This window comes from Pelecanus crispus, chromosome 3, assembly GCF_030463565.1.
Source record: "Pelecanus crispus isolate bPelCri1 chromosome 3, bPelCri1.pri, whole genome shotgun sequence".
NCBI classification, from domain to species: Eukaryota; Metazoa; Chordata; class Aves; order Pelecaniformes; family Pelecanidae; genus Pelecanus; species Pelecanus crispus.
In genome coordinates this window covers 35,076,781-35,101,634 of record NC_134645.1, presented here as the reverse complement: position 1 = coordinate 35,101,634, position 24,854 = coordinate 35,076,781, and the positions used below count along the sequence as shown (strand labels likewise).

The 24,854-nt window shown below is 36.3% G+C and overlaps 1 protein-coding gene across 7 annotated transcripts in view; it reads right to left on the bottom strand.

Moving 5' to 3' along the window:
- The window catches only part of ESRRG (estrogen related receptor gamma), a 378,341-nt gene that overhangs the window by 45,998 nt on the left and 307,489 nt on the right, over nt 1-24,854 (bottom strand). For 4 of the 7 annotated variants that reach the window (XM_075707322.1, XM_075707323.1, XM_075707324.1 and 1 more), the window contains one exon: nt 4,324-4,434. In XM_075707322.1, coding sequence (XP_075563437.1) covers nt 4,324-4,434 — 111 coding nt within the window. Of the gene's footprint in view, nt 1-1,893; nt 1,913-2,138; nt 2,176-3,402; nt 3,418-4,323; nt 4,435-24,854 lie in introns of all 7 variants that reach the window. The other 3 variants (XM_075707328.1, XM_075707327.1, XM_075707325.1) reach the window with 3 other exon arrangements.

Here is a 24,854-nt window from a genome sequence, read left to right as displayed (position 1 = left end):
GGCTTCTACAAGCGGTTACAGCACAAACAAATCTGATCCATTAACAACATTTATCAAGGTAGACATGCATGTTCTTAAGAAAGTAAATTTCATGAAATGTAGAAATACCTGATCACCTCCTAATATCGGAATACAAACTTTGTAGAAAAATATTCATCCATTATAATGTATTCTGGACTGTGCAAATAGAAAAGTTTTGCCTTCCTCCAATTACCTGCAAGTCAGGTGTAGTTTTTGAGGGAGTAAATACCACAAGCAATTAGTCAGTCATTGAAATCTGTAACTTCGGTCAGCAATTACAACTACCATCCTTTGTTTTAGATGTCACTGTGAAACTGTTGCAACAGAAATGGTCTCAGGACTTTCTGAGTGCTCATTAACCCATATATCTTATATCACAGGTATCCTGCCTGTTAAAATGTTAAGAATGAATCTGTACTCCTTGGGGCCTATACTGTGAGAAAAGTGGGGTGTTGTCATATATTTGCTTTTCAGTGAAACACACAAATATAGAATCATGTATAAAATTAGCTTCCTTAAGTTCAAAAGAGACAGTCAGGAATAACTATTAAAATCAATGAGAATAAAGAGTGTAAAACTAAGGAAAGTTTCAATAGATGCAGACCCTACCCTCAGAAAACTGGTTTTGTGCAAAGAATGATACTTTATCATATTCATACACTGGTTATTTTTATCTAGATAGCATCTTCACTCGTGTTTAATATTTATTTTTTCATCCAGGTGAATTGTGAAATCTATTTGTAATAATAATTTAAGTTATAAGAAAAAGGTGGGGGGGAAGAGTAGAAAAGCTTGGAAGATTTACAATACAGTGTTGCTACTCTATATTCTATAAGTAGGATAAACATAAAACGACCGTTATGTCCACGTGGAGGCACAATGCAAATATCTTATCTCTGTTCAGGAGCCTGATCTGTTACTCTGAGAAGGCAGAACTGAAAAATGGGAAAAGGACTAATTCATTAAGTCTCCTAATACAGGATACATTACTACACTTCCCAATATATTTACGTTTTACCTTTCATGGTAGGTACATCTTGTGACCTCAAATGCACCACCAGAATTTAAAGCCCAAATATCACCCTTCAGTGAATTTACACTAATCCGTTCCCTTCTTTCAGATACAGTCATGGGGCTTGATATAAATGGGATTCCACTGCAAGAAGGTGCAAAGTATTTTCTGACTGCAGAGAAAGTTGACAGAATTAGTATCATTTTCCCCTTCCCCATGTAAGTCACAGGATGAACCACAAAGTCCTCCTGTGGGGGAGCTGCAATGGGAGCTGATGGGGATGTGTCAGGAGCGTCAGAGCGGCTCCCTACCAGTCCATGACAGATTTCCATAAAATACTCACTTGATTCAGATTTCTGATACTTTACTGCTCTTTTGTGACATAAACTCCTTGATTCTGATCTACTGTCTCTACAATTTTTGCCTTATTCCAAATTTGTGTGTCATAAGTTGTGATATATGTTAGCCCTTCATAAAATAAGTGCAAGAGCCAACTGGAAACCATCACATCAAGCATGTTTTATTACAAGGGGATATATTCATGCTTTATATGAACTATAGGAACCATGCCAACTGAGCAATTCTTGATCTCAATATTCTACTGATTATCAAACTGATTAATGAGGAATTCTATTCTTATTTAAAGATGACAGATGGTAGTTTTAACTTATATTGGCAAACAGCCTTTGCACTTTTTTTTTTATTTTTTTTAAACAGTATTTTCATATCCTGTTTAGTTTCACACAGAAAACATAATCTTTTTAAATGAGAAAATAACAGTGGTTCTTCCCAAATTCCAATATTTGTACATGTTTTGAAAAGTAGCATAAATGAATTAGAGTTTCTTAACATCAAAACACATGTAGCTGAGGACTTCAACTTTGTAGATTTTAACCAGTGATAAATGAATGAAGAAGCACTCACATCCCCAAGTTCTGGGTTTGTTTCCTCGCAAACAGAAGAAATGGCCAAAGAACCTCTTTCATTTTTTTATTAGGTTCCTCACTAATGGCTTTTTGTATGTGATTGAGGAATATTGTATATTTTGACCCAGGATTTGCAAAAATCTCAAATTCTTTTTATTTTTGCAACCAACAATATCTACAGGCAGGCCATTAGATTCCATTGGTGATGCTGGAAAATAGAATAAAGACCAGAAGTAGGTATAGGAAAGATCCTCCAAACACCTGTTCTTTCCCTATAGGCAGGGGAAAAGCTACCTGTATTGGAGCGTGCATTAGTATAGACCATAAGAAAATTTTGAATCTACTCAGAAAGCTCCATCACTCAGGAAATTGAATAGCCATGAGCACTGTTTCTAGGTAAATCTTATTTAATGTTTCCCTAATTAGAATCAATAGAACCCAATTTTCATTCCTGTGCCTTTGTTATGCACAAACTATCAGTCAGGGTCCAGAAAATCTCCCAGGCTACTTCCACACAAAACTGATTCAACTGTTTCAAGTCTTGACACTTATCTGACAGGATTTGAAAATTAAGTTTTATAAATGTTTGCTACAAAAATGTTTGCAATTGGACAAGCTAAGGAAAATGAAGGGAGGCACTTAGATAATCGGTAATGATTTATAACGAGGTTAGTTTATCTCAGACAAATGGAGCTTACAGGAATTGGTGTAGTTATCGTCTTAAAGGTAATGTAATGCACTACTTTGCAGTAATCTTGGGTTTACACAGAGGTGCTTGTGTTTCAGTACAATAGCGTTAACCTCTGTTCATATTAAAGGGCTTGGGGTTTTGGGGTTGGATTTTTTTTTTTTTTTATTGGCTGTTTGGTCTTGGCTTTTTTGGTATGCTAGGCTATCAACACTTCTACTCAATGACAATATCAAGTAAATGAAAAACTGACAATCTGTGCACCCAGGAAAACTAAACCTCTAATGAAATTAAGCATTAGAGTTTATTAAATTTTATTGTATTATCAGAAAGTTTTTATTATAATGTGCAAAATCTGCTTAGTGCAGCCCTAGATTGTATTTACAGAACAGTGGGACAGCTTATGGAGGCTGAGTGGAAGATGCCAGATTGGACAATTGAAGGAATATAATCAGCATAATGTTTTTTGGAAAGGCAAAAGGAAACTATGCCATATGTTCACTTAAGCCTTAATTTTATGTAAAACTGGCTGTTTTTTCTTTGACACAGCTAAAATGCCCTTTCACTTAGAGTTCAAAGACTGTTTATTTGCTCTCCAGATCCCCATATGCTCAAACGTATTGTACACAGCACCGTCCCCTACTGGGGAACACGAATGGAAACAAATTCCATTTTCCATACAGCCAGGTATTTTCAAGAGCCTAAAACTGACATGTGTGCTGTCAGAGGCATAGGGGTAGAGGCAAATGGGAGACAAGGAGGAGTTTGCCCTCCTTATTTCTCTGCCTTTTTTCTCTATTTTAGGAGCAAATTAACCTTCTCGGCAGGAGCAACTGGACATGTGCACTCTCATTTGAATTCGGAAGAGTTTACAACATGTGATACAGCGTGTGTGCCTTTGCAGGGTAATACACTAGCCTCTTGCACTACAGCTATAATGCTATTAAATTTACTTCATGGAATTAGTACAGTCACTGCTTGAGTTTATATAAGCTGCAAAGCAAAACCCCTAACTATTTTTAGTTAATCGCAAAGAGGATGGAACTTGTATTTTAGCAATGAGATGATCAGCTCTCTCTCTCTCTCTTAATTTCAGCCTGGCGAGATACAATCAAGGACGTTATTAAAACATAACAAAACAAAGCAAAAAAATCCATAAGGGTACTAGAGCCCAAACTACCAATCTATGCTTGTTATTAGTGTGGCATATTGCTGTTTTAATCTAATGCTAGGTAGTGTATTAATCTATACGTATAAATTAATGAGGCTCTTAATGTATTTTCATTGGGAGGTTGAGCAGTCAAACTCATTTAGTTAGTGAAAACTACAAAAATCACTTTCTTGTGGAATCTGAAACTAGCAGCTTCAATGAACTAATGATCACAGTATGAACCATTTTATGTACCACTGAAAATAAAGATAACCTGTAAATGTAAAATTTGCACTGCATAAACCATGCTTTTATACACTTCCACCTGTAAAATATTTTTTGTTCAACTCGACTTGAGAAAGATGAGTATATTTAAAACAAAATGTTTTAACAGCTAAATGGATATAGTGTTCATGGTAACATCTCCTGGCCAAACCCTTGTCCCAGTCAGAACAAGCTTAGCAAACAGGGCTAGGAGTCAATACCTTGTATTCAAAGAGAAATTTTGTATATCTGGTGTACTCACATGGCTTTTTTGCTGGCTGAACTAGCTGAGGGTTCAGGTATGGGCTATTCTCTGCATCTATTCTGCGCTTGTACTTCTGGCGACCTCCACGTACTCTGTCTAGGCGGACACCTACATTGGGAAAAATAAGCAAACATGTAATTAAATACATTATGAGGACGCTGCCCAGGTAACAATCTTCTATCTCCGGCCTTCCAGTATGTATTTAAAATGCATGTTTATTTCAAAAGATTAATTTTAGAAAGCAAGGGAAAGCAGCACTACAAGTATTTGCAAGCTGTTTACATTTTCACACATGCAAGACTAAATATACAACATAATTTCCTGTTCGTTTAAAACCATTTGTTCATTTTTACATATTATTAAAAAACAGCTAACAAGTTTAGTTTCCATTTGAAACAGCCTGATCTTAAGTCATCTTTGCCAGAAGCAGAAATTCAAAGCTGTAATAAACACCATGGATATACAAGGCTAACATTATGAGTAGAGAAGTAGAGAGAATTAGAACTTTAGAAACAACGGGTGCTGTATACAGTTTAGATACTAAAAACCAGTGCTCTTCATTAACATGAATTAACATGGCCAGAGGATACAAAGTTAAGTATCCTTAGTAAAATAAGAACATATATGTGGCTTAAAGACCTGAAATGGTTCATGAGGGTTTGAAAGAAATTGTATGGGTGTTCATTTAGATGTCATCAATGACGAATTAACATTTGTGTTCTACCTCCAAATTGTTCATTGATTCAATAAAATATTCTGCTATCCGTTTTATACGGATGTATAGAAGTTTACTTCCCTGAAACAAGCTACAGCTGCTCTCATAGAAAAAAAGAAAAAAGGAGGGGGGGGAAAAAAGATGGTAGGTCCTATAAAACAATGAACTGTTTTTATTTCCTTCTGAGTCACCCAGGCAGATTTCCAGACAACCAGGACAAATGTCAGTATAACCAAGTAGTAACATAACACTGAAGTTGAAAAACTCGGCATATATGCAGGGCAACAGGACAGGTAATACCAAGCTCAAAATTTGTCCCTGATGACATGGATTTAACTAGACAAGAATGCAAGGACACATCACGTATCAATGATCCCTGTGCGCAATGTAATAAAGTGGAGCTCACTTTCTCCCTTTTTGTTGTCTATTTCGGCTCTCCTCCCTCTATCTTTTCTACTGCCATTATTGTGCCCTGCTCTACTACTTCCCACCTCCCTGTTGTCTCCCTCGCAGGAAATACCTCCAGAACTGGCTTCTGGACTGCAGAGAAGCCACCACCGAAGACATTACAGTTTATGTGCACAGCAAGAAGAATACAGCACAGAGTTTACGTGCTGCCTATGAGCCTGCACTGGTAGCAGTCTCATTACCAGGAAACATCTGTCAGTCCTCTTTCGTCCAAAGAGGATTGACTGGGTTTTGGTGAAGAAAACCCATTTTGCCAAATAGCCAGAAATCCAAGGCCAACTCTTGTTGTTTTGTTTTTGTTTCTTCTTCTTTCATATTTCTTGCTTTTTTTCTTTTCCTGTTCTACTCTCCAAGCTGGCATGAAACACCAGAACACTTTCTAGCTGAACCACAGAAGACTGCAGTTTACAGATCCAAGTCTGTATTCTTCTACTGGCAGGGAAGCTTTGCATGCATGAGGTTCTCCTTCACTCAGATGGACTGTTGATACCCATAAAGGTTAGTAACACAGGAGATACTTGGCTTAAGGTCACAACCAATGTCTGTAACTATAATGCAGTGAACTGTATGCAACAGTGCTCAATACTTTTTGCTCACCAGAAAAGTGGGTAATGATCGCCTGTATTTAATAGTGAAATTCCATTTGGTTTACTGAAGAAGACTGTGTATTTCACTCCCCCAAACTCAAGAAGTACATTTCTTATTGTATCAAGTATATTTTTGAGAATCACATTCTATAAATAATAAAACTAATCAACCACATACCCAAACAGGTCAGTGTATAATTACGAATGAAATCTTATTTATGGTATTCATGTATATCACTACCAAACTTGTGAGTGATTTGTGGTCTAAGCTATTTGATAAAATTCATGGTGATTCAATCAACACAGCTTGGTTATTTTTTGTCTGTTTTTAAAGATATCCATAGAAATGCATGAATTACAAGACCACTTTAAAAACTGACAGTCAAAAACTTTTCAGAGCTAATCATAACTCAGTGTTCTCCACCCTTGAATTGGGCGTTTGAGCTGCACCTGAAGCAAATGACATCCAGGACAATACACTGCCAAAGACCAAGGTTTGACAGCTGAATATTCAGAAATAGGCAGAGGATTAGAGCAAGCCACATGCGATATTGGTGGGATTATGAAAAAGACTGCCCAGCATTTGAAGAAAAATAGATAGAAAATGATTTCTGCATAATTCAGATGCCATCCTTCTTTCTGCTTGGGAGCAGATTTCATAGTGATAAAAGATGGATAGCATCAGACAGAAGTATGTTTAATCAAAAAGTAATGGAACTGAAGCTTAAATTAAAATAATATAAATCTAGCAAGATGAACAATTTTTTTACCTCCTTTGCATTTGCCAAGATACACATTCAAGCCATGCACACACTCAAGTGGAAGGAAATACAGACAAATGTCACAACAGCAAAATTATACGTAGATCCATGTACTCACCTATTATACATAACTATACCTATAAATATAGCAACTTTCTTTTTTTGAAAAGAAAAAATTATAATTCTAAATAACTAGGGAGTAATGGTATTGCACTTTTTAAAATTGCCTAAATCTATAGTATAACTAATACCAATTCTAATGTGGAAACATTTTTGATAACATAATACCAACAGAACATAGATTAGAAGTTTATAACCCTTTCATTAAAACTGATACAGAGTTTACCATCATTTCAGCTCCTAAGCTTTCCTCGCTCACAGTACCATTACAAAGTACCTATCTTTGAATCAATTTCTTATAATCTAACACACCCTAAGTGGTATTTTACTTCCCAAGAGTCTTTATAGAAGTAAACACAATGCAAGACACCACTTAAGAAAGTATACCCATCTGACATTCCATAAAAACTGTTGGAGTTTGGCAGGTAGCAAACTGAAATCCAGAGATTCCTTGTGTATATGCATTTATTTTCCCCTGTAACTCCTATGGTTTGTATGAGATCATTAATTACATAAAGATATATTTATCTGCTCTCAAGACAGCAACAGCTGGTATCCTCTTTGTTAGAAAAATAAACGAAAGAAAGAAAAACAATTTTGTCCACAAAGATCTTAATTTGGGGAGGGGTGCTTAACATCTTGATCACAGAGGTAATTGCTATAACTCAACATATACTCTGTACTCTGACTATTAAAGAGGGTATTGTGGCATCTAGGTAGTGTATAGGGAGAAGTTAAGTAGACCTCTGCTTTAGCTCTGCTGTGCATATGGCTTGCCAGAGTCTTCAGCAACTCCACTCACTCACCCTACCAGTCCTCAACCATAAAGTGAAAAGAAAGATATCCACCCCACCTGTATAAACTCACGGCACATCTCCAAATTAATTGCACTGTACATATTATTATCGTGTCCAGAGAAGGGCAACGAAGCTGGTGAAGGGTCTGGAGCACAGGCCTTATGAGGAGCGGCTGAGGGAACTGGGACTGTTTAGTCTGGAGAAGAGGAGGCTGAGGGGAGACCTTATCACTCTCTACAACTACCTGAAAGGAGGTTGTAGTGAGGTGGGTGTTGGTCTCTTCTCCCATGTAGTTAGCGATAGGACAAGAGGAAACAGCCTCAAGCTGCGCCAGGGGAGGTTTAGGTTGGAAATTAGGAAAAATTTCTTTACGGAAAGGGTGGTCAAGAATTGGAACAGGCTGCCCAGAGAGGTGGTGGAGTCCCCATCCCTGGAAGTGTTTAAAAAACGGGTAGATGTGGCACTTCGGGACATGGTTTAGTCTAGTCTATCCTTGATTGGCTTAGAGTAGACTTGGTAGTGTGGGTTAATGGTTGGACTGGATGATCTTAAAGGTCTTTTCCAACCTAAACGATTCTATGATTCTATGATTATCATTACAATTTTTTAGGGTCAAAACATCCATTAATGTCACTGAACAAAGCTCCACTGAAGATGAGCAAGTTGATTCTCTGCGTTCCCCCACACTGTTTCATTTTAAAATTCTTCAACAGAAAAACAAAAACAAAAGCCCAAATGAGAAAAACAGGTATGACCACAGGGTACAAATAGAAAGAACAGGCTTGCTACCAGTTACAATACCAGTTACTTTCAACAGTCAAATGCAATACATTCACTTTACATCTTAGGACAGGCACAACTCATGAACTCATCTGTTCAGGAGTGATGGGTAGTCACACATTTTGACATGATTTACGAAGCTCACAACATAACGATTAGACTAAAACTGTAATATATGGAGAGATGGAAACTATGTAAATCAATACAATTGCTACTTTTTTAAAAGAAGGCAATTACACTTACTAATACAACATAAAAGTTTCTCCAGCTGGCCTTAAGGAAAAAAAATGGTCTCATAGTTACTATAGAAGCTTCTACAAAAAAGGTTCACCTTCCAGTTCCCCGCACAATCTTTGCATGATTGCTATAAAATGCTTACCAACACACAACAAAATTATATTGGGCATTTACTCTAAAGTGAAAGTGTCCACAGTCTTGCACAGAAATAACTGAATACTAGAGCTGATGTACACAATGAGCTACCCACTTCAGTCTAAACAAACTTAACATAGGCAAACCTGAACTCTCCATTTTTTCTGTATTTCCTCATCTGTTCCTCCCTCACCAACAGTCGCAAATTATCATTCCTATTCTGTGGTCCTTTTCTCATACTGCCTTGAAGCCCTCATGTGGGACAGGTACCCACTATGACTGGTGCTATATAATATAAAAGAATGCCCTTACCCCTGTATATCATTCTTTCTGCAGTTCAGGTCCTCAGTATGATGATCATATTTAACAGTGTCATCTATTTTTCCATACAGATCCAAGATATATCCAAAGTGTACTATTTACTCCCTTGTAATCTACCTCTCTTCCTGTTTTCCATCCCCTCCTTCTTACCTCAGCTACAAGTCTCTAGTGTTCATTTGTCCACTTGTCCCACAAACATTCTTGTCCTTTCCATGAAGCTCTATACCCACAAGAAATCCTCAGGCTAACTTGGAAGGCATTTGCCCAATCCTTCAAATCAAGACCTACCAATACCAGGACTGACTATAAGAATATGCTTACTACCTATAATTTGGGATAGCTTTTTATTCTGTAAAAAATAAATTGAATTCACTTAAATATGCACTAATATAGGAATAAACCAAAACTCCCTCTCTTCCTTCCAGCACATTAGTAAACAACAGGTTTGAGACCAGAATCATAGAATCGCTTAGATTGGAAAAGACCTTTAAGATCATCCAGTCTAACCACTAACCTACACTACCAAGTCCACACTAAACCAATCAAGGGTAGACTAGACTAAACCATGTCCCGAAGTGCCACATCTATGCCTCCAGGGATGGTGACTCCACCACCTCTCTGGGCAGCCTGTTCCAATGCCTGACCACCCTTTCTTCACAACCCGCAATTTTGACTTCCTATGGAAATTTCAAATTCTGCTCCCTTTCCGTCCCCCTTACACGAGAGATTCATAAGCAAGCAGACACACTCCACACGGATGCCTTTCTGGCAAGCTCCACCTCTAACACAGCACTCCATCTATAATAAATATATTCCTATCTCAATTTTTGAGATATGTAACTGGATAACGATCTTTTTCTACAGATGCCTGTAAGATTTCCAGCATTGTCTTAAATTTTACAGTGAAACCAGTAAGAATGGATACCCACATAATTGCATCTTGCCAAGCTTTAGAGGAACATCAGTAGCAGAGGCAGAAAAACAGATTAACACCAAAACTGGAAAGAGCAAAAGGAATTTTAAAGGTATGTTCTGATGTGGTTCTCCTTTGGGACAACATCTTCATAGTGTTCCGGTTCACTTGAACATACTGTGCTTATTTGTAAGATTGCTGGTTAAGCTTGGGTCAATATTATAAACCCCAGGTTTTGCATTTATGCACACAGAACAGGAAAACCAGTTGATTTTTCCACCATGAACACAGACAGAACGTATTTAGAGATAAGAATGCGTGGTCATCTAGTAACTCTTTAAACAATTCAGTAATCGCTATAGTTTGGGATTAGAGAAGTGTGAGGCCAGGGCATTAATCCTACAGAAAGATTTGTAGTGGAAAAAATACTTCCACTTTAAACCACAAAAGACCTCTCTCAATACACTAGAAACGTGCAGGAAGTAACACAACATGAAGAAAAAGGATAATATGAGCTATCTTTTCTTCTGGATCTGCATATTTGTTTTATGTGCTGAATTATAAGGATGCCCGAGAGCTTCTGAAATCAGTTCACAAAGTATTTGGCTAATACCACGTGCAGGTAAAAATTCAGCTAGAGATGTAAAATACGTGTCCGTTGCGCAGGTAATATTTTGAAAACAGAGTCCTAAGTCATCAAAGAAGATAAAAGCTATGACTCACATTACAGCTTTCCTGTTCTACAGCTGAATTAATAATTAGCAGGGGAAGGTCTTAGTGTTTTGTCTTCTGGTAGCTATTTGCACTATTAAATACACTATATAGTGTAGCATAGGAAGTCTAAAAATCATCCTCCTACTTTACACTCAGTCAGTTCCAAAAAGTATTTATTAATATAGGATAAAATTGGCTGTCCTTAGGAGGTGCCTGTAAAACAATTTAGTTCAGGAACCTGCCCATACAGTGGACTGAAAGACAAAACAGTGTTTATTACTTTAATATGCAGCTTGCTCTGTGACTATGAATTTATTTGTTCCTCTGACAAAGATTTGCAACAGTTTATTACTAAAAAAAAGAAGTACTGGGCCAATTAAAATATTTAGTGATTTTTTTCCAGGTTGAAAGATCAAGAGAGAAAAATATTGCTTTTGTAAAACAAGTGTTTCGAACCAATGCTTCATTTCAGATTTTGCTCATGTTTAATAATTAAAAATGTTTCTGGGCAACCAAATGTAAGTAACATTTTGGAAAATCCATTTTTTTCCTGGGAGGAGGGGATGAGAAGGCTGGATTTTGGCAAAGGAACAGGGTAAAAAAAAAAAAAAAAAAATTCTCTGTGGTTAAAGCCCAGAGGTTTTTTTTTTTCAGTTTGACGAAAGAACTGATAAATGTGTTACTTACACAGCTCAGTACTCAACCTCTCTGAAAGGAACATTAACTTTGCATGAACTAATCATCTACATGCTGAATTTTTGTGCACTGTCATTTATGCATTAAAACATAAAAGAACATGCATAAAATCCACTTAGTTTTCCCATGCAAATGAGATTTTGTGTAAATAAATTCTATTATTTCTTAGCACAAGTGATTTCCACTGAAGAATGGTCCATAAACAAAGATGTTCACATGAAAAAAATGTGGCATAAAATGTTTAAGAGTACTACCATTGCTTTACATTTTTTAATGGTTTCGTATGAAGCTAAGTATCCTAATCTGTGACACTCACAAATACAAATTAGGTCACACACAACAGGTGACAAGTTTTAATTGAATGTCTTCTGTCTGCAATTCTGACAAAAGGTGAATGGAAATAAATGAGTCTGGCAAGACAGCCCTGAGCCTTACAATACCCAATATCTCATTATTTTTAAACAGCTATCTATAAACTGATGCTGACAAGCCTTGAACCTTTTATTTCTGTTCAAGAGGTGACTGTGTAGAAAGAAAGAAAAAAAAGAAAAGAAAAACAGGACAGCTACTCTGTGGCATTAAACATGCAATACCCATTATTAGCTCTCACATATTACAAAATAATACCTTTTACGCTTCACATAAGAACATATAAAAAAATCTGTTTCTTTTCCAGAAGAGATACACTCTATGCACTCAGTTTCTAGTGCCTAAATTTGATCTGTTCTCAGTGTTATACTAGCAGAACTTCATTAGAATTATGCTAGACTCATGCTGATCTTAAAGAGACTGAAATTAGGCCACTAAATACAGGCTACAAAACTTCCACTTCTTTTCCTTCACTTTTCCGATGTGAGGAAGAGCCTATGTTGCAGCAAAATACGCATATTTGTAAACTGTGAAGGAAAAGTGATGCAGAACTAAGACTGACTATTTAAAGCCCTGATGTTTCTGAAATGAAACAGTTACCATCACATAATACTTCTCTCCTCATCACCTGGATTACTAATATACTAGTAACTAGGAAGCAGTGTAAAATACTGCAAAAGCTTTTATGAATAACACAGAAAATACTGTTGCTAATTGCACCATTAAATTTCATGTCAATGTGCTTATATATCATAACCATTCTATATGCCTTATTTTTTTAATTATGCATCTGACGTCCTGGGACAAAGTGTAAGAATAAATAAAGGCGATCTATCACTAACTAAATACCACAGGTCTTAACTTAATTTATTTAAATATAGTTACACAAGATGCTATCTTGTTTCAGAGTTCAAATTACAACCAATTTAATGAAGTGGAGCTTGCTGGGCTGTAAAGTCATTACCGCATCAATACACTTGTAACCATTACTTTAAGGTGACACGCACAGACCGGGAAAGTCAGCTTGGCTGATGATCTAAGGCGAGGGCATGGAACACCAGGAGACAGAAAGGTCAAAAAGTGAGTTTGAGCAAGGTCATACCAATGCCTGAAGGTCAAAAGCAGGCCTTTATTCTAGATCACATCACCAAGGCTTATAAGAATTCAAGAGCTATGCTAGTGACAACTCTAATAGAAAAGAAGTCTAACTGAAGTTCTGGACCATTTGCTGGCAACTCTCAAGAGAGATGGGAAGATGGAAATGAAATGCGTTATAATAATCGGACTGTGAAGTACCAGTAGCATGAATCAAGATCTCAATACCCTTTGCAGATACAGTAACGTGCAGTTTCACAATATTTCAGTTAGTGACTTGGATGATGTGGGATTCTGGAATTAATCTGAGATCCAGAAGTCACGGGAAGTTCTTGATAGTGTGAGTTGAAACGGTTATAGAAAACGTATTGGTCCTACTGGGACCAAGAAATAGCTTGCTTAGAATTAGGATTCCTATCTAGAGGAATTGATTTCATTTTGCTGGAACAGAACCAGAGAAAACTAAAGGATCGCCCTCATCGCACCAGAGCTTTAAAACAGATGTACAATTTACTGAAATATTAAACATTCTTTACCCTAACAAACATGTTCTCTAAGTTTGGGGTTTTTTTCTTTTCTATTATCATCGTCTTTTTTTTTTTTTTTTTCCTTTGGGACAAAATCTTTCTCATCCTCCCCAAAGAGTAGCCAGTCTGTGCCAAACTGCACAAGAGTAAGACAAGCAAAATTTAGTTTCCAAATTGCACTCATCTGGCAAAGTAAGAGAGACCGTACGTTTTTGGTTAAGGTGGCTTTATATTGCCAGTTGAGTCTAAATTGCCCTTAGTGCAAAAATATGTGCTCTCACAGAATTTTGGACTTCTCCAAGGCGATTCATGGAAACACCATTTTGACATTGCCTTTTCTCTTAGCACACCCATAGCAATACTATCTCCGCAATCTTTCTCATATTTATGTATCGAGTAATTATGAACTACACTTTTGTTGCTGAAGCACTACACAATTCTTCCTTACTGTTTTTATTCTTTTAAAGAGTAAGATACTGATTTGTGGAACCTCATCCATTTCACACTTCATCCTTCAAGCTTCCTCAAAAGGTATGGCAGGATTCTGAACTTATTCTCTCTTTCTTCTGCATGCTGTTTTATGGCACTGCAAAATCTAGACCAGGTGGCACAATGGGAAAACAGCCTAAGAAGCTTACATCATGTCTCAGCCTCTGGTTGGGGTTAACACATTTTTAGGAGCATTATATTTTATCATTATTTATAGTCTAAGTATACTTCATCAATTTTACCTATACAGAAGACTGTATTGGAAACTAGAACATCTAAAGTAGCTTGATGAGTGCATGCCAGCCCGATGCTAAAAAAAATGGGGTACTTTTAAACCTAAGCATCAACTTTATATGAGAATGCGGGCTTGGAAAATGTGATAGATATTCTTACGTTTTGGCTTTACTTTTGCAGCCAAAATATGAGCATTTTCTCTTTTGTATTCTTATTTTGTTTGTAAGTTTTTTTCAGGATTAGACAGGAGTTACACACCAGGGTTGCATTTGAGGTCTCGGAGTACTCTTGCAGTACAATTACAGGATAATTCTAACTTCAGGATAAAAGAAGATCTTATACGACTAGTTTCGGGTGCCTTTGGCAAATTACTTGGCTTTTCTGTACATTGCTCTTCCTGTCCACATACTGTAACTTTCTGATTCTTACAATTCTAGCTGCTACAAGAGTAAAGTTCAACAGTGGCTTATATGAATTCATAGTATAGATGGCCACATTTTATGACTGTGAGGAATTTGAAATTCATGGTTTCAACTCCCTTTCTGACTTCTCTGAGCAGTTGCTTATTTTAAAAAGGGGAACCTTTATCTACTATTTAGGAAAAAAACAGTGATCGAGATTAATACGTTCAGACTGGAAGGTACTGACATACCACATCACAGCATCTTCTTGTGCAGTGTTGCTCCTGCCTGAAAATCTCGGAGTTAAGGCAGAAGAATAAATTTAAGTTTTTTTGTTTCACTGTTTGCAGTGAGTTAAAGTGATGATCAACAACAAAACTAAAACTTCAAAATTAAGTGGCTAGATGGGCATCAAGACATAGCATAGTAAAATAAAGAAAATAATGGAAAACATCAATATGGTGGAACTGCTTCCTAGTAGTGTTATCTTGTAGCATTGTGTTGAAAGGTGGAAACAAAGGAGGGAGATACGTTCTCTGTATATATTATGGTTTCTGGAGGTGGCAGGTATAAACATTCCAATGTGTGCAGCTTAATGAACACTGGGAAAAAAGCACTCAGGAAGAAAGTATGTGTCTTTTCCTCAGAAAAAGTTGGGTAGTAGTGTGTCTAATGACAAGTATAAAGGTAGAGTCTGTAAAAAATCCTTATAATTTACTCACAAAATTATATTCAGTAATCAACAGCAAAATAAATTAATTAGACAAACCCTTTACAAATAGTGTTCTATAATTTCTGGTCATGTGAGTAACAGCTTCAGGAAGCCCTGCAAGAGCATTAGAACAGAATATTTTTGTCTACAATGTGCTACAATTAATCTGAAACTTTCTTCTGCCCCCACCACTCCCTGGTATTAAGGAATGTAATTGATGTGTCCTTAATATTAATTTCAAATGTTTACTCAGAGGCTAAACAGAGCAAACTAATTTTTAGTTCAGAATTAAAAAACTGTCTGCGAAGTTTCTGAAAGCAGAGAGAAATTAGGGTTTTATAATAAGGTATTGCTAAGAGAATGGTTCTTTATCATAGCTCCTCATTGTGCAAATGCATTTGTGTCTGCACATACATCCTTACATATATGAGAAGTGTTCACAGTCACAGACAAAACCAGTGCATAAAATCAAAATGTTGTAACATTAAATCCCCAGTGTGTGTTTGATTAAAAATCACCTGATTTTTAACTTGTGAGTGATCCACTCAAAATGACCTTGCCAGGAAGGGATGTTATAAATGGCCTTTAGTCACAATCCTATCCAGAGAACTCTTCTCAAGAAATCAGTATTTGTATTTCACACAAAGTGTCAGTGTACAAACGTTTGCCCGAACATTTTCCAGAGTACTAAGAATACTGCAGCTGTCAATAGAAGATCTGGTTGAAAGGATGCTGTCAACTCAATTAAAGCCTTTACATTTTTAAATAGATATTTGTATATTTACATAACATTATTGAAACAAATGTTTTAAAAATGCATTTTCCTTTGTCTTAATATAACCTTCCCCCTGTTATTCCAGGAATACCAGTTTCAATGAATTGTGCATACATGAGAATCGGAAAACGAATCTGAGCAGAAAAAAACCCAAATTAATTAATCAAGTTCTGATGCTAAGGTTAAAGTGAAGAGCAAAATAGGGAATAAAATTTTAAGAATATTTTATTTTGTAAGAGAAGGCTCCAGTCCTTCAATTGAATTATATGGGCAGATCTATATAGTCTATAAAAGTTATCAGATTTGGTGAAACCTCATAAGATTAAAAAATTCATACTGTTTTTTGAATCTTCTAATGTTCACTTTTCCCTTAACACAAAAAGGACTGAAATATTCCTCTATATACTTACTTATAAAAATTCTAAGGTAATATCTGGCTTTACCAGCTAAAGCCTGAAAAAAACACCAGATTAATTTTTACAATTCCTATGTATATTCTGTGTTTCATCTTGGCAAAGCAATGGAAAAGAGAAAGAAACACAAGGAGTTAACAGGCACAGGCAAAGTTCTGCGGACATAAATGAAAAAATCTAAGTAACTCTTCATTTTGAATTTTAAGTATTCTCCCGAACATATTTAACACTTCATTCATGCCCGAAGTGTAACTGATTTATACATTGGCTCGTATATCCTGCTAGCCTCATAACCTGACAATCTGCCTAGCATGCTGGAGTGACGGGTAATCCTGTTTGTGGCCTCTGCATCTCATCTCGAGGTAATACTTGAGCAATTAATGGTAAGTTTGTCAGTGATACCACTTTATTGATACTACTGCTAGAAGCTTTCCGTACAAAAGCATAATGGTCAGCCTGCATATTGACTATTCTTTCGTAGTTAGCACTAGGAGTGGATCGGAGTTAATGCAGAAAATCCCAGTTGAGAAACATAATTGTAATGTGCTCAGTGTTTTCCAGCCTTTTTGACTGTCCATAATGTTACGCACAATTAATACTATGAGCTAAATTGATTTCTCTTTAATAAAACACAATACATTTTGAAACAATTAGACAATATACTCTGATTATAAAATGCCCCTGCTCTAAAACAGAAAACAGTGACAAATTTCTTCTAATCTCATAGGTAATGTTGGGCCTTTGGGAAATGGGTTAATAAATTCTAGTTTTCTAAACCAGGCAGACTGATTTACTGCAAACTTCCCCCATTACAGTTACAGTAGATGTCTATCAAATTGCTTATGAGAACAAATTTATGGAAAATATCCAAGAGTAATGCTTTGTTCTTATTAAAATACATGAATATGTATGTAATTTTAGCCAGACTAAATGAACAAAACAAAATAAAAAGAAAGAGAAAAAAGGTCAACAATTGTTGTCACGAGAATTATTCTTTTCCACAAGAAACAACTCCTCCCTGTTAAAAATGCGTTATATAAAAGATGTTTGTCTGACGAGAATATTTTTGTTTAAATTGTAATGGCAACTGTTATGAAGAAAAACCGTACAAAGTGTACAAGGGTATGTTAATACAAGTAATTGGGCGACATAATTACATAAACATTATTTAAAAGAGGAAATAAAGCATAAAATTTCCTCATCCCCAGGAATTACTTTCATATAGAATTTTGACAGCTGAAGAATTTTTTTTTTTTAAAAAAAGAACAGTTTTAAGTCAATAATTCCTGACAAGCACAGTCTGTTTAAATTGGCACATGCTTACCCTTCTGAATGCAGATCTCAATGGGAATGTTCACCATATGCAATGCTAAGCACACTCATATTTTATTTTTCTAGGGGCCATAAAAAGAATATTTACCAAACAAGAGACCAAGGTCTTCTCACTCAATGCATTGCAAATCTAGCATAATTCTACTGAAGTCTGTACATTTCTCCAGAGTTACTTCTAAGGGCAGGAAGAGCAAACAGTTTACTTTCATGGACTTTGTATTTTTTCCAAACATTGTGTTCCTTTCAAAGTTTCTGTTTTCTCTCCTATTTCTCTCCCAAAGTTCTATCACCCCCATTAAAACACACACATTGGACTCATTCTTTCTTTTAAACATACATCTATACATTTCCACCTGGATTTAATTCCTACAGACTGTGATATCCAGTTTAAAAGACATTAAGGCTAAAATAAGAGCAGAATTTACTGGGTAAAAAGATGACAGGTTATGTACAAAAAACCTTATTAAACAAACCCACAAACAGAAACCTAGAGAAATGTTTCAGGATATTTATAACTAGTACCCACAAAAGAAACAAATGTGTATAATCCTCTCACAAGGATAATTTTTGAGCAATGTAACCATGAAGTGTACATACAAGTCAATCCAAAATTGTGTTTTTGACATCCACTGCAACATCCAAGTCTCTTCTCATCATCACACTCTGAGTATGATGATGAGAAGAGACTTACCATACTAGTTCACCATAAAAATCAGTAATAATTTAATTGTATTTCATCTTCATCAGAAACCCACAATTTCTAACAGAAAGAGCCTTGGACATATTATGAAACACCTTTTCCAATGTCCATGAAACACGTAGTGCCCTTTCCCCTATTACTGTATATGTTCGTCCTGCCATATTTGAACAAGGGATTCTTTTAGCTGGGTTTTTTTCCTTTTCTTTTTGATTGAAACATTAACAATTTTGAATTATTAAGAATATTGTTCTTTTGCCTTCAGAAGCAATCATTTCAACAGAAGTTTTGCTAACATAGTCCTGCAATTTTAAGTCCACTTTCTGGGTTTTTTTTTATACTTTTGCCATCTATATAATCAAAGTATACAGGCTAGTTCACAAAAGAATTTACTTGAAACATTTATATACATTTGCTATGATATTAAAGACATTAAAATTCTTAGGTCAAGAGAGGACAATCAGAGCTTAAAATATTCATGCAAAGTGGAAATAAAACACATGAAAAATATTTACTTGACGCTACTGCCAACAGTATCAGAAATGCTCTTAGCATAATCATCATGTAGCTCTAAGGCTTCTTTAGTTCCTTTGAAAGTCAGATTACGAAACTATAATCTATATCTAAAGGAAAGATATATAGAATTTGTTTTTATTACTAACGCATTCTTGTTGATCTGACCAAAGAAAGCACAACAGAAACAGATGCACATATATATAAGTTCTAACTTCTTAACTGGATACAAAGGGCAGTCAAATTGTTCTTGAATATGTGAGTTCTCTGGGTCCTCTGAGTTCCCCATGAAAAAATGTAATTGCTTTCACCTCTGTGATCAGGAAGACAGACATAGGCTTAAAGGAAAAGGAGATGACACGATCCGTAACATGCTGCAGTGAGTACACTTCTCTTTCTCCAGCAGGAACTCTTGAGAAAAATCACCAAAGGCTGTATGTGCTTTGCCATCACAGTGTAACTCGAACAAATTATGCTCCATTGCTTAAAGATTAAAAAAAGCTAAGAGTCAAATTCCTTACTCATTCTTTTATCCTGCCTTACATAGATAATCCTTTAATACAAATACAGGAAACTGAACATAATGAAGTAAAGGTCTTGAGAGCTGTTGGTAAAAAAAGTCTGGTTCAGTTTTCAGCATCCCCACACCTCCAGATTACTCCCGTAAGATCCAAAGTTATACTGAGGACTGTCCTTTAAGCAAAACAAGCCTGTTTCTTCCTCTTTTCCCTCTCTTTGACCTTACAGCTTTCTCTTTGAATCAGAACCTCCCTCTGCAATGTACTTTGTTTGTTCCAGAAGGTATTTTGATTGTGAGGTCAAATTTTGATCGATTTTTAGATGTCTAAGTTTTTTCTACTAATTTTAGTCCAGACTAGATATGTTCAGAAGAATGGTATAAAAACATGCAGAGAGTTCTGAACAAAAGAGCACTGCTTATTGCATTACTATAATGACATAGCAGGAATAAGATCTTGCCTGTATTTTCAAAGGTTTCAAAGGAAACCAATTCAAACATTTTTCCTCGAAGACTTAACTTAGTTAACCTGCAGAAAAGAGAGGAACTGATCATTGAAGAACACGCCTGTAAGTATGGTTATATCTAGCAAAATTGTGCGTCAGTTCTAGGAAACATCAGTATGTTTTCCGGGAATAGTCAGCCATATCGTTTATTGGAGAAAATCAGAACAGACAGCACTGAGGATGGATCCTACAAGGTAGGCGTTTGGGAATGAATATTTTTCAATCAGTGACCTCAATGGTCTTAACAAATCTGGTATTTTCTGATACTGTTTCTTAAGTTTTTACATGTTTCCCATTTGCTGACATGGGAGATTTATGTGAACATTGTACACCTTGGCAATGCTTAGGAACATTTGTTTCTTGTATTGAGGCAGGTTTTAGAAACTGTAACACAATTCATTTTTTACTGCCTTTTCCCCATTTTACAGAGTTATTTTCCACTTGTCATGCCATTGTGTCAGAGATGGTGTGGTACGGTGGATTGATACCTCTTTATTATTCTCTCCAGCTTGTGCCTTTCCTTTTAGACTGCTCAGTGATCTTCTTTTCAAACTATCCACGAAGAGTGGAAGTATAGTAAACTTCTCTACTTTGTGCCAAGTTTGTGCGGGGTCTGCTGTTCTCTCAGTGACAGTACTTACATATTTCTTGAAACTAGGTTAACTTGCAGTTAAGCACTAGATCAATAGGAAACTTGGCCAGATATCCTATATACATCAACCCCGCAGAGTTTTAGTGATAACTGGACCTTTAAATTATGAGCAAAAAGCAAAAATGAGAATTTATTGCAAAATTTAAATTGATAATCTTGTCTTTGTCCAGTCCTTTTCACATTCAGAGTGTGAACTTCCACAGACCAAAGATTACTCAAATTTCACATCAAAAACTTCCTAAAGTTCAAATAAATTCAGAGCCAGAGTTCTGTCATTTTGATCGGTACCTTCCCTACATCCAGAACGGTGCGGTCCATTTTTTTTACTCAAAGCCATTTCCACAAAACAGCACTAAAATACAGTTAAAAATCCTTTACACTTACTTCTTCATTTTTAAAACGATCTAATTAAAAGATGGGGAATTTCTTCTCCTAGCTACATAAATATGTAAGACAGAGTAAAAAAGCTTTTCATATACTTGTTTTTTATTTGTCCCATTCTATGCTACTGCTTCTACTCTGAGGAATGCACTTTTATCTTTGTACTAAACAAAGAAATGCACTCTGTACTTTACATTTCTTAAGCCACGGAGTACACTGTGCCACTAAGGTATACAGTCCTTGTCAAAACTCCACGCAGTTGGCAGTTGTCACAGTGAACTAAACAGACTGGGATTTCAAGTGCTGTATACTACTCTTAACAGCTAGAGAAGCTCTTAAATCTTGTTTAAGAAAGAGAGGGCATAATTTATCTACAGAAAATCCTCCTTTGGCAGCAGATGAGTAAGAAAGAAAGGCTCTATGAGCTGAGCTTTAAAGGGAAACTGAAAAGAAAAGTTTCTGTCTATAATGAACGTACTTCACAACATAAAAAAAAAAAAAAAGGTTAACTATTATGTACACAAGGTCTGAAGTATCAGTAAAGAAATTTTGCCTGTGCCGGCAGAGGTAGAAAAGGGTTCAACTTCAGTTACGTGGACCAGTGCAACTCATAATGAAGTGAACAGACATTTCCCTGTCCACCTCAGACTGTTGTTACTGAACTGGGCCATAATCAGATGTTTTCTAGACAGTTCTCACAGGCCATGCACCATAAAATGAATGGCAATTCCAAAAGTATAATGCCAAAACTGGTTAATGCATATTATTTGATTTTAAGAAGTGTAAAACTAAGTCAGTTTCAAAATCAGAACAGAAAATGTATCTTATTACATGCAATTGCAACACAGCCCATCCTGCCAATGGCAAAGATGAATGGCTAGGCTAGTAATCCCTCTACTCAGAATACGTAAGGAGACACGAAGAATTCCTTTATGTCCTTCTCATTCATCAACAGATACCACAAAAAATTGGGTGGATTATTTAGCGCTAGTTTCAATTTACATTATTAATGTGAGGAACCAGACTAACTACTGTTCTGCAGGGAAGTAAGCATTGCAAAAGAACAAAACTATTGTAAAGATGCAAATCGTAATTTTAAAAAGTCAGCTGATTTGTGGATGTGTCCTCCTCCCCTTTCAGTTCTGACATACAAGTGTTAACTAAACTTGAAAAATTTAATTTGGATGTAGGATCAGTGAAAATTGGTGCTTGTTTTCCACCCAAATATGGGATCTTACACAGCCCATGAAAAAAATGGGTTAAGTCTATCTTTCAAGAGAAGGTTTTCCATCACACTTTATTCTTTATTAAGGAGCAGTTTACCTGAGGACATGCTTAAAGATCAGTGGCATGTTCCACTGCACAAAGATCTGTTATTAAAATCAGGTGATTTTATACAGTTTTCTTGACGAACAAATGCCTGCAGTCCTTACTCAGAGAAAACTTCAACTGAAACTCCCATGCCACTAAAATCCCAATTGCAGACTTTTTCCAGCATGAATAATATTCAACATACCCTCCTAATTAATGTAAGCAGTATTACTGCCATTTATCTTTCTTTTTCATTGTTTTTTTCCTCAGTTACTTCTCCAGCAAAATGCACTGTGTTTTATTGTTAATTGTGATAAAAAAAAAGAAATTAGCCAACTCAATTACAGTCCTCTGCCAATCTGTATGGTTGAGGCACAACTTTTACTGTTTTAATTAAATGAAGAAATGGGTCTATTGTTTAAAGGCATTAAAGAAGGCAATTCAAAACTTGAAGTAAAGCCTTTTTGGTTTTACTGAGGGGCAGAGATGCCCATAAAAGCAATGCAGGTCTCATATTTGAATTTCATAGCAGCTTGGAAATTTATAAGAACCACAGAGACAATTAGCTATCCTTTTTTTCTTTTAGCTAAAGTACCACTAATTCTAAAGGGTTTGGGTTGTGAAGACATTGTTACCTACAAAACATTGCTGTGACTTTAATCCTGGGCTAGCAAGAAGATAGAATCCTTAATGAAGATGGAAAGCTAGCAAATGAACAGGAAAAATTCTGAAGTAAAAACAACAACAAAAAGCCACATGGGTTGTCAATGACGGGGGAAGATTAGTGGAATTATACTGTTTATTATCAACATAAAGCTGATCTTTTACATGATGACAGTAAGTTCCAGTCATATTCCCATTAAAGTCAGCAGAAGTTTTGCCATGGAATTCAGCTGGAACAAAAAGAGCCCTCTGCATTGAAAAAGCCCATCAGGCCAAATTGAGATCAGTTGGTTAACACAGGTAAAATAAATACACAAAGAGCCAACAAAGACATCTGCACCAGTTAAAACTCCTTAAGCCCTTGAAACAGTATTAACACAGCATTTTGAAGTCACAGGGGTGAGTCTTAAAAAGATAAGACTGGCTCCAGTTATAGACTGTATTTCCACACTGCAATCAGCAGTTGCTGAGCGAAGTGGCTTTCAGGGAATCCTTCCTCTATTCAGGGATGTATGGATATCCAGCTATGAATGTACACCCGCGTAACAAGCGGTTTTCCCAGGCACGCAGTGGTTTTTGCAGGTTGCAGGTGTTGGTTGCAGCTGCCATTTTACCCCTCTCGGTCCTAGTGAACAGGAGCACAAGGTAGGCTAAATAACACTTGTAGGATATAGGTCCATGCAACACTACTGCCCACTACACTAAACGGGATGTTCCACACATCCTTGGCAAAGACTTGAGATGAGCTTTAGGGAATTCATAGTCTTGCTCACCATAAGGTAAGAAGGCATCAGAGGGCATATCTGCTGGTTACACAGTACGTATGACATGGTACAGTCCCAATCCACAGAAAGAAAAGTGAATGACAAAAATTCCACTAACTTCAATGGGCTTGAGCGATCAGTTATTTGCTGTGAAAAGACACTGGTCTTCTTAACCACTACAGAGAAAACTTGCAACAACAATATGGAGATTTTTTTTGTGGAAACTGATGGAAAAGTGCCACCTCACCCTGAATGCAAAAGAAAGAACTCACTGGAGCAAGCTGAAAAAATCAAATGTTTTACTCTCATGCTAATTATATTTTATATAGATTATATATATAATACTAAAGTATTATCTTAATATAATTATATATTTAGCATCTTTAATATACAAAAAAATTATCCTGAGAAACCTGAATTTCAACGACGGAAGTATTTGTTGTAAATGGGATTTGACATATGTGTGAAACTGGATAAAGGGGTTTTCAATCAAAGTCTGTCTCCTAGCAAGCTCTATTGCAGAGGGTTGGCACAACTGGGAATGCCGAGTAATTATGAAACTACATAATGACCCATCTTCACTTTTCCTTTTTCTGACTCACTCTTTTTTGCGATCAGCAGAGGCTCAAACACCAAGCAAAGTTGGGACAGTATGCTGTTTACATAGTCCCCTTTTTCACTCCAAACATCCCTGGGCCAGAGGGATCACCAAAGAAGCCAGGCTAAGAACAACATAAAACATTATTACTCTTCTGGTTTTCCCTAAATGCTCTAGGTAGCCGTCACTTTATCCCGTGTACACCACGTTCCATTACTGCCCAACCTAATAAAGCCTTCTGTCACAGCGATAGCTTTTCATCTTCGGAGCTCCCTTCTCCTCTCCTGATAAGGCTGCCAACTCTACTCTCTGTAAATGAGCTCATGCGAACACTT